Source organism: Gobio gobio (assembly GCF_949357685.1).
Source record: "Gobio gobio genome assembly, chromosome: 21".
Lineage (NCBI taxonomy): Eukaryota > Metazoa > Chordata > Actinopteri > Cypriniformes > Gobionidae > Gobio > Gobio gobio.
In genome coordinates this window covers 14,792,270-14,809,159 of record NC_137117.1, presented here as the reverse complement: position 1 = coordinate 14,809,159, position 16,890 = coordinate 14,792,270, and the positions used below count along the sequence as shown (strand labels likewise).

General features: G+C 38.8%; 1 protein-coding gene across 6 annotated transcripts in view; it reads left to right on the top strand.

The window, feature by feature from the left end:
* Window positions 1-8,001: 8,001 nt before the first annotated feature.
* LOC307118171 (uncharacterized protein) overlaps window positions 8,002-16,890 on the top strand; it is a 57,208-nt gene continuing 48,319 nt past the window's right edge. For 2 of the 6 annotated variants that reach the window (XM_079803674.1, XM_079803677.1), the window contains exons 1-9: window positions 8,002-8,110; window positions 8,338-8,416; window positions 8,638-8,760; window positions 9,113-9,187; window positions 9,269-9,442; window positions 9,532-9,689; window positions 12,299-12,559; window positions 12,663-13,224; window positions 16,070-16,232. In XM_079803674.1, the coding sequence (XP_079659800.1) occupies window positions 8,650-8,760; window positions 9,113-9,187; window positions 9,269-9,442; window positions 9,532-9,689; window positions 12,299-12,559; window positions 12,663-13,224; window positions 16,070-16,232 (1,504 nt within the window). In that variant the 5' untranslated portion in view covers window positions 8,002-8,110; window positions 8,338-8,416; window positions 8,638-8,649. The remainder of the gene's footprint in view (window positions 8,111-8,337; window positions 8,417-8,637; window positions 8,761-9,112; window positions 9,188-9,268; window positions 9,443-9,531; window positions 9,690-12,298; window positions 12,560-12,662; window positions 13,225-16,069; window positions 16,233-16,890) is intronic. The other 4 variants (XM_079803672.1, XM_079803676.1, XM_079803675.1 and 1 more) reach the window with 3 other exon arrangements.

The window sequence follows — 16,890 nt, the reverse complement described above, 5'->3', positions numbered from 1 at the left end:
CGCGCTCCGAGCGCAACACGGACAAGCACAGCTTTGTCCTCGGCTGCACGTCAGATTAATAGACTACAGAAATATATCAAAATGCCAAGTCGAGTATTCACGTAAACACAGTAGATGTTCACACACACAAAGAGGATTTATAACTCAACCTCACAAAGCCCTGCACAATTAATTCCATATTGCAATTTATTTATTGTTTTCTGCATATGTGTTTTTTTTTGTTATGGACCTAATAATTACTATTGTTGAAATTTTATTGGGGAAAAAAGCATGTTTTTTAATAATAATTTAATATTATTTTTTTCTGTGGCTCTTTTGGAAAAATGCATTAACCAAAAATGAAAAAATGGCTCTTTGGTCAAAAAAGGTTCCCGACCCCTGTGTTAGAAGCAGGAGAAATGGGCAAGTGTATGGATTTGAGTGAGCTTGACAAGGGCCAAATTGTGATGGCTAGACGACTGGGTCAGAGCATCTCCAAAACTACAGCTCTTGTGGGGTGTTACCGGTCTGCAGTGGTCAGTGTCTGTCAAAAGTGCTCCAGAGAAGGAACAGTGGTGAAGCGGCAACAGGGTCATGGGCGGCCAAGGCTCATTGATGCACGTAGGGAGGGAAGGCTGACCCGTGTGGTCCGATCAAACAGACGAGCTACTGTAGCTCAAATTGCTCAAGAAGTTAATGCTGGTTCTGATAGAAAGGTGTCGGAATACACAGTGCATCGCAGTTTGTTGTGTATGGGGCGGCATAGCCGCAGACCAGTCAGGATGCCCATGCTGACCCCTGTCCACCGCCGAAAGCGCCAGTGAGTATCAGAACTGGACCATGTAGCAATGGAAGAAGGTGGCCTGGTCTGATGTATCATGTTTTCTTTTACATCACGTGGATGGCTGGGTGTGTGTGCGTCGCTTATCTGGGGAACACATGGCACCAGAATGCACTATGGGAAGAAGACAAGCCGGCGGAGGCAGTGTGATGCTTTGGGCAATGTTCTGCTGGGAAACCTTGGGTCCTGCCATCCATGTGGATGTTACTTTGACATGTACCACCTACCTAAGCATTGTTGCAGACCATGTACACCTTTCATGGAAACGATATTCCCTGGTGGCTGTGGCTCTTTTATCAGGATAATGCACTCTACCACAGATCAAAAATGGTTCAGGAATGGTTTGAGGAGCACAACAACGAGCTTAAGGTGTTGACTTGGCTTCCAAATTCCCCAGATGTCAATCCAATCGAGCATCTGTGGGATGTGCTGAACAAACAAGTCCCATCCATGGAGACCCCACCTCACAACTTACAGGACTTAAAGGATCTGCTGCTAACATATTGGTGCCAGATACCACAGCACACCTTAAGGGGTCAGGGCTGTTTTGGCAGCAAAAGGGGGACCAACACAATATAAGGTCTAATAATGTTATGCCTGATTGGTGTATAATAGAGTACAATAGCCTATAAGAAAAGAAAACAAGTGATATTAAAACAGTACATGAAACAAAAATGTTGAGATAATGCCAGCATGCTTTGAAAGAACACTTTTGCCACTGTGAGAAAAGAGGAGATTTAACAAGACAGTCAGTAGCGTGATAGTTTTACAACCACAGGTGAATCCCGCCACTGCTGTAGGACTCTCCCTTAAAAAAAAGAAGAAGAAAAAAGCCCTGGTTTGGATTCAAGAGACAGCAGAAGGAAATCCCCGTGTTACAAGGAAGTTCTTTTTGGAATATACACATGAGTAGTTTTGGGGATATACCATGGAAGAGAAGAAATACTCTGATCATAAATGATTCAACAAGCCAGATCCCAGCACAATAACGTCTAACTTTAGACACACTGGGAAGATTTTCATAACATAAAACCTTTTGTATCACTTCCTTACCATGGTATACATTCTGAGAATGATTTGAGGCATGGCATACTGTAATTAAACATTCTAGTGAAAAACCCTTCAGTCCCATGAGGAACAGTTCAGAGAATATGATCGTCACATTTTACGGCAGTTCTCAGAGGAAGGCTCTTCTCTTTCAAGACACTGCACAGTAGGTTTGCCATATAAAAAACACATCTACAAATTAAAGTTACAAGACATTAAAAGTAGGGTATCAGACAATAAAGGGAGCATACAGTCTGATAAATAATTGCCAAGTTTGCAAAAGATAGAAACATCGTATACAAAATACATCTGCATGGATGTACTTGACTACAGTGGTAAAATGAAATATGATGTAAACACTTCCTTTTCAGGCTGACACTTTTATTTTAAGCAGGTGTGAATTGACAGCTACTGGAGTTTTGGGGGATTACATAAGAACACAAAGTTTAAACTTTGTTTGACTTTTAATGTGGTTATTAAATGCTAGAAAGTGTATTCAAAGAGTTCAAATAAAACTGATTAAAATGTTAATTTCCATGCAAATTATGGTGTCCATTTTATTGTTTACCAAACAGAAGTTAATAGTGTAGTATAAAATGGCGGTGCTCCCTAGGCAGCTGTTTCTAAGAACAGCAAGTAAAGCAGGGGTCTCCAAACGCGACCCTGGAGGGCCACTGTCCTGCAGAGTTTAGCTCCAGCTAATCAGTGTCTTACTTGGGCCTAGAAGTAAGGCCCAAGGGGGATACTAGTCAATGGTTGCCGAGATCTGCTTGGTTACAAACATTCTTCCAAATATCTCCCTTTGTGTTCAGCAGAAGAAAGAAATTCATATAGGCTTCGTGACCAATGATGACAGATTTTTCATTTTTGGGTGAACTATCCCTTTAAGTAACATTTAAGTATTACATACTCACCTAAAGGATTATTAGGAACACCATACTAAAGGCCTGTACACACCGGGACGAATATCGCGCGCGCTTATCGCCAGCGTTTTTCGTGCCGTTTTTCGGCGCGTCTTGAGTGTTCACACCCAAGCGATTTCCACTGGCGCTGCGCCGAGTGAACGTGCACATTCAGTCGATGCGCTCCCGGTACACAAGATGGTGCTGCGGCACTTTAAGCCTCTGACACTCGCTTGTCACACAGAAGGAGAAGAGAGACAGTATTTACGTGCTTGCCAAAACCATAGACATATTATGTATATGGACAAAACCATTCACACACTTTTTGCTAACTGGCAAGCAGCATTAGCAGTTCATCTTCTTCTTTGTCTACTTACTACTTCTTCGTCGTATCAATGTGTGCTCGGCAAGACCGTTTTGTGCTTGAGCGCCACCAAGTCGTGTTTTACTGTCACTTCAGCAGCTCCAGGCATGTGAACAAAAGCGCCAATCTCATTGGTCGGCCAGTTTTTTATGCGCCGCGTCAAAATAAAAAAACGAACCCGAGGCGTTTTTTTAAAAATGACGCTTTTACGCCTGGCGTTTTGCGCGTCGGTGTGAACACTCACATTGGCGGCCATTGTTTAGTCCCGAGGCGTGAAACGTCGGCGATAAACGCGTGCGAAAATCGTCCCGGTGTGAACAGGCCTTAATACTGTGTTTGACCCCCTTTCGCCTTCAGAACTGCCTTAATTCTACGTGGCATTGATTCAACAAGGTGCTGAAAGCATTCTTTAGAAATGTTGGCCCATATTGATAGGATAGCATCTTGCAGTTGATGGAGATTTGTGGGATGCACATCCAGGGCACGAAGCTCCCGTTCCACCACATCCCAAAGATGCTCTATTGGGTTGAGATCTGGTGACTGTGGGGGCCATTTTAGTACAGTGAACTCATTGTCATGTTCAAGAAACCAATTTGAAATGATTCGAGCTTTGTGACATGGTGCATTATCCTGCTGGAAGTAGCCATCAGAGGATGGGTACATGGTGGTCATAAAGGGATGGACATGGTCAGAAACAATGCTCAGGTAGGCCGTGGCATTTAAACGATGCCCAATTGGCACTAAGGGGCCTAAAGTGTGCCAAGAAAACATCCCCCACACCATTAGACCACCACCACCAGCCTGCAGTGGTAACAAGGCATGATGGATCCATGCTCTCATTCTGTTTACGCCAAATTCTGACTCTACCATCTGAATGTCTCAACAGAAATCGAGACTCATCAGACCAGGCAACATTTTTCCAGTCTTCAACTGTCGAATTTTGGTGAGCTTGTGCAAATTGTAGCCTCTTTTTCCTATTTGTAGTGGAGATGAGTGGTACCCGGTGGGGTCTTCTGCTGTTGTAGCCCATCCGCCTCAAGGTTGTGCGTGTTGTGGCTTCACAAATGCTTTGCTGCATACCTCGGTTGTAACGAGTGGTTATTTCAGTCAAAGTTGCTCATCTTTCAGCTTGAATCAGTCGGCCCATTCTGCCGTCCAAAGGCAAAGCGCAGTAACTACACATTTGGTCAAAATTGAGTTAAGACTTGAAATGGGCTTTGTGACATCTTTTCTGTCTTGTGACAAAGTTTGCTGGTTCAATTGTGTCCAGTTGCAGTAACTACAAAATCCAAGCCAATACCAAGGCAAACCGCAGTAAGTGATGTTACTGCATTCTAGCTTTGTTTCCCCGTTTTTGACACCGCAGATACTGCGGTTTCAGCCTTGTCACGATGGGGATTGTATGCGGTTTGCCCCGATCGTAACACACCGAAACAACAAGCCTACGATGGCACAATCCCGCGGCCAAATGATGGTTGAACTCGCGTTAAATGGAAATTCAAAGACTGGTAAGGAAGATAGCAAAATAATAACTCATAGTAAGGCAACTGACAGCTTTATAATCAGTTAACATTGACTAGCCAGCCGCTAGCAAATTTTGACTTAACGTTACTTGTGCTGCTCTATTAAAGGCAATATCCTCTGACAACGTAATGATAATCCGATTTAATCATGTTGGTGTTTGTTGATTCGGACATCTCTCCGTTTCAGGCAGCTAATCCAATTGTATTAACAGGGGTCACTCCTTCAAAAGTTAGCTGGGTCTGGTAAAGTTATCTTGTTAGACAAAGTTACTCTAAAAGTTAGCGGCGCCAGTCAGCAGGTGACAACCGGATGAGCGCAGCCGGGCCGACAGCAAGCACTAGGTGAAAAAGTACACTTGCATAATGTACTGAAAGTACTCTATTTTAACGCACTAATTTCATAGGCTACTTAATATATATAAAAAAAGTGCTCAGTTTTTTGGACTTCACAGATAGGCTATCTAAGAATACATAATAATTATATTTTAATTATTAATTATAGCTTTAAGGGTGTAGATAGCATAAACAGGAAATGTACATGTTTGAGAATAACTTAGAAGTTAGGCTAAAGGGAGAAGAAGCATAAGTTAACTTACTCTCTAACCTCTAATTCTAGGAAATTATGTATGGCCATATTAAAGGGATAGTTCAACTGAAAATGAAAATTCTGTATTATATAAAGTTTATTATTACTATAAACATGTATTAAGAAGCATGAAAAAAAGTTGGATGAACACATTTAGTTTGTAGATACTGCACTTTGCCTTTGCAATAGTGTTTTAGTTGTTTAAGGTCATCCAAAGGCAGAGTGCAGTATCTGCATTTTGGGGGTCAAAGATCACATCGGTGGTCATGGTTTTTATCTACAGCAACCATGCCACGCTCAAAATTGCTTAAATCACCTTTCTTTCCCATTCTGACATTCAGTTTGGAGTTCAGGAGATTGTCTTGACCAGGACCACACCCCTAAATGCATTGAAGCAACTGCCATGTGATTGGTTGATTAGATAAGTGCATTAATGAGAAATTGAACAGGTGTTCCTATTAATCCTTTAGGTGAGTGTATGTATATACTGTATATCGTCTGTGGAAGGTGTATGACCATAAAATGTTCGTTCAATTATTGCATTTGGTCCGAATGCAATGATACAATGTCCTACCTGCCTGTCATCGTATGTATTTTCATACGTCATCAGCGTGTTTTTCATGCTATGCAGAGTTAGTAGTCAGTCACAGAACAGCGCCACCAAAACAGCAGCCACATTTTACAGTTCCTCCTGAACCAAAACATCGAGCTTATGCTGCGTTCACGTCATAACTACTGTAATTTTGGAAAAGATGGAAACCTGTGACGTTATACTCAGAGCAGTTTGTGACTCGAATTTATGCTTTTCAATGGCAACACTATCAATGCCGAAACGAATTTGCAGCAGTCAGGTGGTACAAGTTAGAGTTATTTAAGTTGTTTATGTTCATTATTATTGTAATGTTTTGTGCTTTGAGACATGAGGTAATTTAACGCTGTCTCTGCTGTTTTGAAGGAGGCGTGGCTTTGGAGGTGCTCTGAAGAGAGGGTGGGATCTTATGCTTTCAAAGCTAATTTGCTATTGCTAGCCGCTCTGAAAATAGCCTACCCTAGCTTTAAATAAAGAAAAGAAAGACCTTTTAAATCAAGAAAACGAGATTTAAACAATAAGGCTAACAGTGTTGAGCTATTCGTTTTCTGTCGATGAATGTATTCAAAAAGTAGCTGTCCTGTCTAATAAAACACATCATATATTAAAGCATCTTCGGTGTTTAGATGGTTTCTACAAAATAAAACCTGAAATCAAGGGTAACACGGGTATAATGTCATTGGCTGCGTCCGAAACCTGGAAAATGCTGCCTTCGGAGGACACATTTCAAGGTAGGAAGGCATCAAGGCACGTCCAAATCAAATTTTTGCTTCACTTCCTGTCTCCTGAGATACCTTCATCTGATTGATTTTTGAAGGCAGCATAAATGTATCCTTCGCTGCTTTTGATATCCCACCATATGCGTTCTATTCTGACAGTTGAGCTGGAAAAAAAAGATGCCGTCCGAAAGTTGCATTTGCTGGTCAGTTTTGTGTAAAATGTTCATTTTTGACCAACATTTTCCACTTCTGATGTAATTTCTAGCGAGAAATTAGTAATGTAGTAATTAAATATTTGTTTAGTTCTTACCAAAGCTCTCTCTATTTTGCTGTAGGCCTAGATCATTTAACTGTGACACTGCCTAAAAAGTCTGTCCGTTCAGTTTCGTGAGGTGCCTTCATGCACAAACGCTGCCTTACAAGTCATTGTCTGATAAGGCAGCGAGGCAACAAGTCAGCTGCCTAGGTTTTCGAACGCAGCCCATTGTCTAGGCAGCGAGGCAACAAGTCAGCTGTCTAGGTTTTCGGACGCAGCCATTGATAGGTGACGCACGGACACAGTAGGCTACGTGTCCTGGTTAACATTGCTTATTTCTCTGGATTTCTCTGGATTATTGGAAACATTTACACAAGCCAACAAAATATACAGGCTAACATTGCTCTAATGATTTTTTTTATATTTTAATCCAAAAATCTTACATATTGTGCCTTTAATAAGTTATACAACTCGAATTTTTAAATGACTTGCACAACCAATCTCATTATATATGAAAAAAATAAGGCATCAAATTAATTCAAGTTTTTAAATAGGTGTGTAGGCCTATTTTCAGATGCTCCTCCTGAGCATTAGCATATAAAAAAACAAATGTAGGCGCGGTTCTACCGGAGGAGGATTACGAAAGAAATTATGAAAAATTGGTTACCTGGTGATTATTGAATTAAAAGCAACTGTAGTCTATGATATTTTGATGGAATCACGGCAAACATTACTTAACACGATTTTACAGCTGCAATAAATGCTTTAAAGTTTGTTGTGGGTAAGCTAACAAGTGTTGAGCATAATGCCGTTTGCATGATTACAACAACACTAATATAGAACTAGTTTGCAGTTTATTTAAAATTGAGTTGTCTTTTACAGTGCCATAGTGATTTGTCTACTGTTGACTGTACGCCATCTAGCGGCAACACACATTCACAACAACAGTGACAAAAACACAAAAGCCCACGTAAGCCGTAGATTTGGCTTTTTTAAACGACTCAACTGAATTACATTTTGGTGAGTCTCACAGAAAGATGAGAAGTCCGATAAAGGTTGGCGGTGTATGACTTCATCTTTTTCTTCTTTTGTATTCAGGTGAGCCGCATTTAAGGAAGTTACCTAGTAATAAATACACATTCCATACAAGCATACCAAGTTCCCTTTCACACAAACACACCCCTTTACAATCCTCAGTCTAAGTTTGACAACACTCGATGGTTGATCTGACATAGGCTATGTTTTGGTCTCCTGAAATCCAATGAAGAAACATGGATCACAGAAAGACAGTGCATTTTCCTCAGGTAAGGGACATTTCTTAAAGCTATTATTCAAATATTCAGTGGAAAAAGACAGTTTGACGACAACTGTACTGTTGAAAAAGAACAGATAATCATTATTTTAAGTTTAAGTTTCAAGTGTAAACAAACAAAAATAATATCAAACCTCAAAAACGCATTCACAATCCTGTAAATGAATGTAGTGTTGTGAATTCATTAAAAACTAGCTGTGTTCTCTATTTCATTTACAGATTAATGTAATGCATTTGATGTCCCACATTGATTGACTGCATTAACCAAAAGAAGAATCATCCTCTGTCTCTATATAGTGTAATAAAAACTTATATTTTTACTAGACATAGGGAATTGGGTGTCTGCAAATCATTCTCAAGTGCACTAGCATGAAATACAAGATTACAGTGACGGTTAATTGTTTTCCAAAAATAAAAATCATCAAAACTTCCTCATTTCAACAGTGTGTTGTCAGCGAGTTCATTGTTACCATGTTGCATGGAGACAGCATGTGCTCACTGATCTCATTGTTTCTACAGCTCAGCAACGAAATGCAGCTGAATCTCATGGGCATGGTGAAATCGGGGAAAATGAGTATCGATGAAGCTGTGAATCAGGCTAGAAGTGGCACGGTACAGAAGCAGAGGAACTTAGACCTGGAGGTGCAGAATGGGATAGGTCTAATACTGACCCTCATGTTAAATGAAGATCGGCTGTACAATGGGCCAGAAAAATAGAATGACAATGCAAAAAGTCAAATATAGATATTTCGAGTACAGTCAGACTGAATTAGTTGAACATTTGTCATCAGGATGTTAAAGTGGCTGCCACAGTTCTTGTTAAGGAAATGTTTTGTTGTTTAACCAGTCTTCATGGGACAGGCCCTACTATAAAAACAGACATCTGCGGTGAATTTAATCATCCCCATTGTAAAGTGACCCTCTGTGCTAAGGAAGTATTCTTGGATTCTCTGTTTTACATTGTCATTGATATTGATAATGATTTCTGTTGTAGGAAGAAGAGCCGTCACAGTATAACTTCAGTGTTCGCAAGTTCAACCGATACATATGGCAGAAACGAGTGTTGCAGGTGTGTATCCACACACAGCACTGTTCAAACGTGATTGCGTTTTAATGCATGATATAACAAATGCACGCTTCTATGCTTCAGATTGATTTTAGCACAAGCCTAATGTGCAGCATCGAGAAAGGCATTGTGAAGCGGCAGCTCCTCTTTTCTGATGTGAAAAACTGCCATGAAGCTACAGGTACCAGGTTCTCCATTTCGTTCAGAGGTCGGCCTGACTATGAGCTGGAAGCGGGATCTTTAGAGGACAAGCAGAAGGTGAGAACATCACGTGCAATGTGAGTCTGCATGGCCATGATAAAGCATCTGTACTGATGTATTTAAAACCTGTGTAATCTCACCTTCAGATCATGCTTCTGGTAAATCAGATCATCTACAGTAACATATACAGCCCTCTTGTCAATGGGTCTGCTGAAAGGAAAACCTCACACTCGCCTCCAGACAACCTCAAAGAGGGTCAGCTTTTACTCCAGAGGGGAGGACTGGCATCATTCAAATGGAAAAAGTATGATTTTGTTTTGTTTTGTTGACATTTTATATTTTGTCTGCTTCTTTAAAGCCAGCGCTTAGCAGTTGTTATACCAGTTAGACTGGAACATACGTCACAAACATCAGCTTGTTTGTAAACATTTTAGTGGTGCTTACTCACTAAGGCTCATACTTTTTGAACAAACCCCTAACCATAGATGCTAAATTATAGTATGCCACTTTTTTTGCCCCTTATAAAACTGGCAAAAGAAAATCCCATAGGCTTCTACTGGATCATAAATAGCAACCAGAATATCAGCAACACCTTTGCAACTACCTAGCATTACTAGAACTGTAAACCTTTCTGGCAAGCACCCAGCATTGTTGCGTCATGTTTTGCACAGCAAACACCACAAAATGTTTTTCTATTGCAAATTTAATGCAAGTTCACATAGAAAATATGTTGACATTAGAAATATACATTTATGCAATGTCTTTCAGGGGAATTACTTTGTTTTTTTTACTTTTTTTACTTTTTTTTGGCACCCCTAGCCACGTGTCAACTATCTTCATCATCATCATCATCATCATCATCTTTATTTATTTGAGCATCTTAGTTCCACAAAGTTTAACATAGTAACAAGTTTCAACCCAATAGGCGAAACCAAAGAATGATACATGCACAAATAATTAAGTAAAATAAAATAAAAAATAGAAAAAAAAGAAGGTGGATATGATGCTCAAAAGGAGTAAGCAGAAGACGCCTACCCCCTTTTATACATTTGAGCAGTAGATACATTTACTATAATCAATAAGACAGTTGCCACATATTTATGTTGTCCTATTCCAGTGACTATACAATCAACAATATTAACTCACAACCATTCTGCTAATTCCAAGACAAGGAAAGAAGACTCTTCAAGAAGTACAAAAAACCCATCATTGCCAGTAACAACTAGTCACCAATCTTTTAATTTAGTCTTTTGTTCCTTATTGTTATGAATTCAATGCATTTCCTGGCCACAGTTGTTTATAATTATAAATAGTTTAATTATATTGTCGTTATTAACTTATATTATCTTTTTAGTTTACCAGTCACAAAACTACAACCTAAATAGAATGCTCTACTATCTTAAAGATTTTTTGTTTTTGCAATATATTTGTGATCAAGTAAATTATTAATTAATGATAGTTGTCAATGTACCTCCCAAAATTGATCCTAAAAAAACCTACTGTTGTGGTGTGCATATATATATATATATATATATATATATATATATATATATATATATATAATACACACCACAACAGTAGTTTGTCTTTATATTTTATAAAAGTCTATATATTGTAGATCAATTTGATGTGACATGTATTTTTATTTTTATTTTTTTGTCATGTCATTGACCCATATATATATATATATATATAGTGTGTGTATGTATGTATTATATATAAATATAATATACACACATCTGTTTGTGTAATATACTGTTCTACTGTGATAAGTAAGATTCTTTTTTAAAGAAATTAATATTCAGAAAAAAAATGGGTCAAAAGTGACAGTAAAGACATTTATAATACAAAAAAAAATCTATTTCAAATAAATGCTGTTCTATGAACATTCTATTCCTCAAAAAAAGTGGAAAAAATAAAAATTAAGTAATGTTTCCTGTGCAGCAAATCAGCATAAAATGATTTCTGAAGGATCATGTGACACTGAAGACTGGAGTAATGATGCTGAAAATTCAGCTTTGAATACAGGAATAAATTACCTTTTAAAATATATTAAAATTATATTTAAATTGTAATAATATTTAATAAAATTACTGTTTTTACAGTAGTTTTGAGTAAACAAATGCAGCATGGTGACCATAAAAGAATGCTTTCAAAAACATAAAAAATGATAGACCCCAAACTTCTTAAACTATTTATATATAACTTAAACCTACAGTATACATTCTTGTTTGAGTTTCTTTGGAGGATTCAAGCCTTCATTAAAGCAAAGACTATAGCTATAGAAAGACAGTTCAGGTTCACTCCTATTACTTATGAATGGGAGAAACTGCAAAACGGAATATGGCAGAATATGCCCTGCCTTCTAAGTTAAAAGAGCCAATCGCTGATTGGTAAAGTCATTGCGTCACTGCAGCTGCTGTTAGAAGCTCCGGTTCCTGAGACTCTCACTTAGGACTGCACATGCGCATTGACTGGTATGGGCTAAAAAATAAGCTTTTTTTAATGCTTTTTGAGCATAAGAAACAACATTTATGGGACAATTCATGTCAGGATTTGTTACTGATTTGAAATATCTTATTTAATTGTGAGTTCAGCCAGCAGTTTTTGAGATTCCAGGATTTACCCCATTCAAATAGATAGGACTTGGTTTTGGATGCTCGGAATATTGCAAATATGGCCACAGAGTGAACAGACCTTTCTTGAAAGAGACTTTGATTAGGGGGCTGGCAGACACTGTTTAGAGCCATGGACTAGACTCATGCTCACATGCTCTGACACATTCAATTCTTATCATTCTCATCACTTCCTGATCCTGTTCCCCAAATTTCTATTGCACAATTAAAACAAAGCTGAAAAAGGCTATTTTTAAAAACAGATTACTAACAGTTATGCTATGTTTTGCACTCTTAGATATGAAGCTCATCTTCAGACTGGTCAGCTGACCTTGTGGACTGTTGCTCAGCAATCTGACAGCAGTGATTCAGACGTGTTCGTTTCCTCCAGCGAGACTGCCTGGAATCTCTCAGACATTTACGACAGTGTGGATGATAACAGGTGTGCTGGGGGTGATGGGACAGCTGTTATCATCCATCTCTCAGACGGTAATGTCAGGGTGGAGACCTCCTGCACCACGGACACCTTCACGCTGATCAATGACAAGAATGACTTCCTGTAAGTCAAGTGCTCTTTCTTACTCCTTGATCTTTACCTCAATAAATAGTAGTCAAGAACAAATGATTGAAAGATATCTCAACAACACTCTTTTTATCTTTAGGTTCCGAATACCAAAGAGCGACCATATGACCTCAGAAGCAATCAAATATGAGCGAGATGCCTGGGTGAAAGCGATCAAACAATTATGCGTGGACTGGAAACGAAAGTCACAACATGAACACTTCTATGAAGCCCCTGAAATAGCTCTCACTGACGGTAAGAGACCAGAAAGTAAGACGCAGAACAACCACGTGCCGCTTGCACCTCCACCAGTGCCACCTTCACAGAGACCACGCTTACCCAAAACATGGCCAGTTGAGCCTGTAGATAATCCAACAACACTAGAGCCAGAAGTCGTTTCCATGAAAGCAGCAGAACCAGAACCGAAGCCAACCCAGACAGCACAAAGCAGATCTGTGCTCAAGCCAGCCGAGAGGCCCTCAGCAGTGCCCGTGACCTCATCACCGTCTCTGACTTTGCCCTTTTTATTGCCCCCACCATTGCCTGTGCCGTCAGCAGTGCCATGTCCTCTACTACCTTTGGCCCCTCCGCTGCCCACGAAATCCAAACAGCTTTCAGAGAGGACAAAAGCTTTTCACTGGGACGTGGTGTCTCAGGATAAGGTATCTGCTCTTTTCTCTTTTATCTATGGCCCTGTTTACCCCTGGTATTAAGATGCGTTTTGGTTGATCGGATCACAAGTAGATGAGGGAGACACGTACACGTTTACACCTGGTGTTTTAATCCTTCTCTTTTGTCCACTCTCAACCACTTCTGTCCTGATTTCTTTGCGGGGAGGGTCTATGGGTGGGTAAATATATGGGCTTTTTCACATCTTTCGATCGAATGCACAAAATAAGCTCACGCAATTTACATATAAACACACTGAAGAGGACGGAAAAACATAAGGAGAGCAACAGCTTTTGTTTCTGCTCTGACAGCCGTAAGACCAGCCGAACGCCAAAGTTGGACAAAGTGCACAACTCCATTACTTTAAGGAAAAGTAAAAGTACTACTGGTCAAATATTACTCCGTCACAAGTGAAAGTTGTAAAAATAGATTTTTACTTAAGTAAAAATACAGAAGTAATTGTTTTTAAAAGTACTTAAGTGTCAAAAGTAAATGTCCTTTTTTATGTCAATGCATTATTTTATTGTTGCATTGTTGTATAAATCCACGCTGTGCCATCATGGTGGTTTAAGCCAGTCAGTGTTGCTCAATTCGACGTACTAGCATACGACCACCTTAAACTAATTTCAATACTTGTGTAAAAGTTACAAAGCTCTTATCAAAGCTGCTGTCACTTTAAGGCCGAATGCACAGATCCAATACACTGATACACATCCGATATTCCCCCAACTGTTTACGTTCACTTAAAGGATTAGTTCACTTTTAAATAAACTTTTGCTGATAATTTACTCACCCCCATGTCATCCAATATGTCCATGTCTTTCTTTCTACAGTCGAAAAGAAAATTAAGGTTTTGGATGAAAAAAAAGCGATCAGAAACTGATCGTTTCGCTAGATAAGACCCTTATTCATCGTTTGGTATCGTTTTAAAGCCCTTTGAAGCTGCACTGAAACTGTCATTTGGAACCGTTTGGGGCCCATTGAAGTTCATTAAATGGAGAAAAACCCTGGACTGTTTTCATCCAAAACCTTAATTTATTTTCGACTGCAAAAAGAAAGACATGGACATCTTGGATGACATGGGGGTGAGTAAATTATCAGCAAAAGTTTATTTAAAAGTGAACTAATCCTTTAAGACATAATCAACTTTGTTTATGTGAAAACTCGCCAAAATTAACATTTTGACATTTTGTGTGTATTGGTCTGTTCAATTGCGAAAAGACGCAAATAGAGCTCTATTCAGTACTCATGCTCTGGTGTCTGAGAGGCGGCTTTCTGTGTGCGCACAAAAAAAACTGACTGAACAGAGCTCTCTTTCATCATGCTTTTTCAGATTCATCCATATGTCTGCTCTTCTCTTTCTCTAAAATGTTTTAACATTTTATGAGACATGCATCAAGTGTATACCAACTAAACTAATCTATAATCTTTTCAGAAAACTGAAACATACTTTCTAAGTATGGCCATGGGTGCACACACTGCGCCGAGGAACCGTCTTCTTCCATTTTGCTAAAAACTGTTTAGTGTTCAAAAAATGCTGGGAAACTTCACATGACCCTATAAGAGTGATCACTGATAGGCTGTCTGCAAAAAAAAAGCAAAACATTTTTTAAGGAAGAAATAAAACATCCAGACATTTATTTTTAAAGCTTCTACAGAAACGACTTTCGACTTTGAGGACCTTTATAGAAATGTAGTGGAGTAAAAAGTATGATATTTGTCTTTCAAATGTTGTGAAGTTAAAGTAATAAAATAATACTCTAATTACTAATTTAAGTAAAGTACAGATACTCAAAAAGTGTACTTAAGTACAGTACTCAAGTAAATGTACTTAGTTACTGTCCACCTCTGCTGAACACTGTGAGTGCGTTTTAGAAATCAGGAATAGTGAGAGAACAATGTGCTTGGTGCGTTTTTCATCTTCAAACCAAACTTGGGTCTGCAGCCGACAAAGTTTAAAACCCGCCTGGCTAGCGTGCTTCACATAATGTTTACTTGTTAAATTAGTAGGCAGAGAGTAGACGGTCTTTTGTGGCTGTTCGAACGCAATCAACCGCCTGAGCGTTCAGGTGCAATCCAGTCAATGCATTTTTGACTCCCTCTGGAAATGGGCGGAAGTGGACAAGATCGAAGCATTTAAGACTCCATTTACACCTGTATTTAGCATTGTCCACTTGTTATCCAATCAACCAAAATGCATCTTAATACCAGGTGACGTTAACTTTTATAGTTTTTATGGTAACACTTTACAATAAGGTTCATTAGTTAACATGAACTAATAATGAACTGCACTTATTTATCTTTGTTAATGTTCATTTCAACATTTACTAATGCTTCATTAAAATCTTGTCAACATTAGTTAATGCACTGTGAACTAGCATGAACAAACCATGAACAGCTGGATTTTTATTAACGTTAACAAAGAGGAACAAATGCAGTAACAAATGTGCTGCTCATGGTTAGTTCATGTTAGTTAATACATTGTATAAAAGAACCCTATTTTTAAAATGTATGCTAGTGTTCCATTCAGAAAAAGCATAGTTTTACATGTTTTTCATCAGACCTTAGTTTTTATTTTTGGTGAAAGAAAGCCCCTACAGCGGCTCATTTTTGTTAAATGTGTGTTGATGATGTTGTTTGCTTATAAATTCAGACTAAAGGAGTCATTCAACATTCCATATTGCAGTCGCAGCATGACTGTTTCAGCATTGAAATAGTTGTTTTGCTAAATCTGTTTCTTAATATGTAATCATTTTGACATCGCTAAAGATCACTTGTGCCTTGATATGAAATAATATAATATGAAATAACGGTATTGACTGTTCCCTGCCTTTGCAGATCGAGAAGTCAATATGGTCTTGCAGGAACCCCAGGAAGATTGAAATTGACACCTCACGCTTGCATGAGCTGTTTGGAGTGAGAGAGTTAAGAGTCTACGGCCGATCAGAGTCCACCATTACTATGGAAATCATGTTGAATTCAAGGATTGCTCACAATTTCAGTAAGTATTGCAGGACCTCTCATGCTGTCAGGCAATATCTTTAACCCTTTTTTCCCCTTGCGGGTCAAAATGACCCTAAGCCATAAAATTACACTTAACCATTTCTTTGTCCAGAAAGCTTATTTTATTTCATTTTTTTCATGCAATTTTTGGCTATATTTTTTATTTTATAAAATAATTATTACAATTTATAACATCTATTTTACCAATAAATAATAAATACATAGTAATTTAAGCACATTCTTCATATTCTTTCAACTTCAATTCAAAATAACTCATAATTTCATGCATAACCCTTATAATTCAGCTCAAAATATCTTACATTGGGTGTCTCTGCCGACCTCTTGTGGAAAAAAGATAATATAACATGATATTTCATGACTCTTGCCACAAGATGGTAGCCTGACAAGCCAGACCCACTTCAAGATGTTGGGTCTGGGAACTCACCATTGGCAGGGCTCAATCCGAGGGGCGGGATAAACGGTTGTCTTTCAAATTCCCTCTGCACGCAAAAGGATAGCGCTACAACCAACCAGAGCAATGAAGAAGGTGAAGCGGATCTAGTTGATAGATTAAACTTTTGCCGTATCCGGTCAGCAAAACTCCGAACACATCTTCCTTTCTTAAGAATGACTTCAGTGCTGCTCTTTGTTCTTTT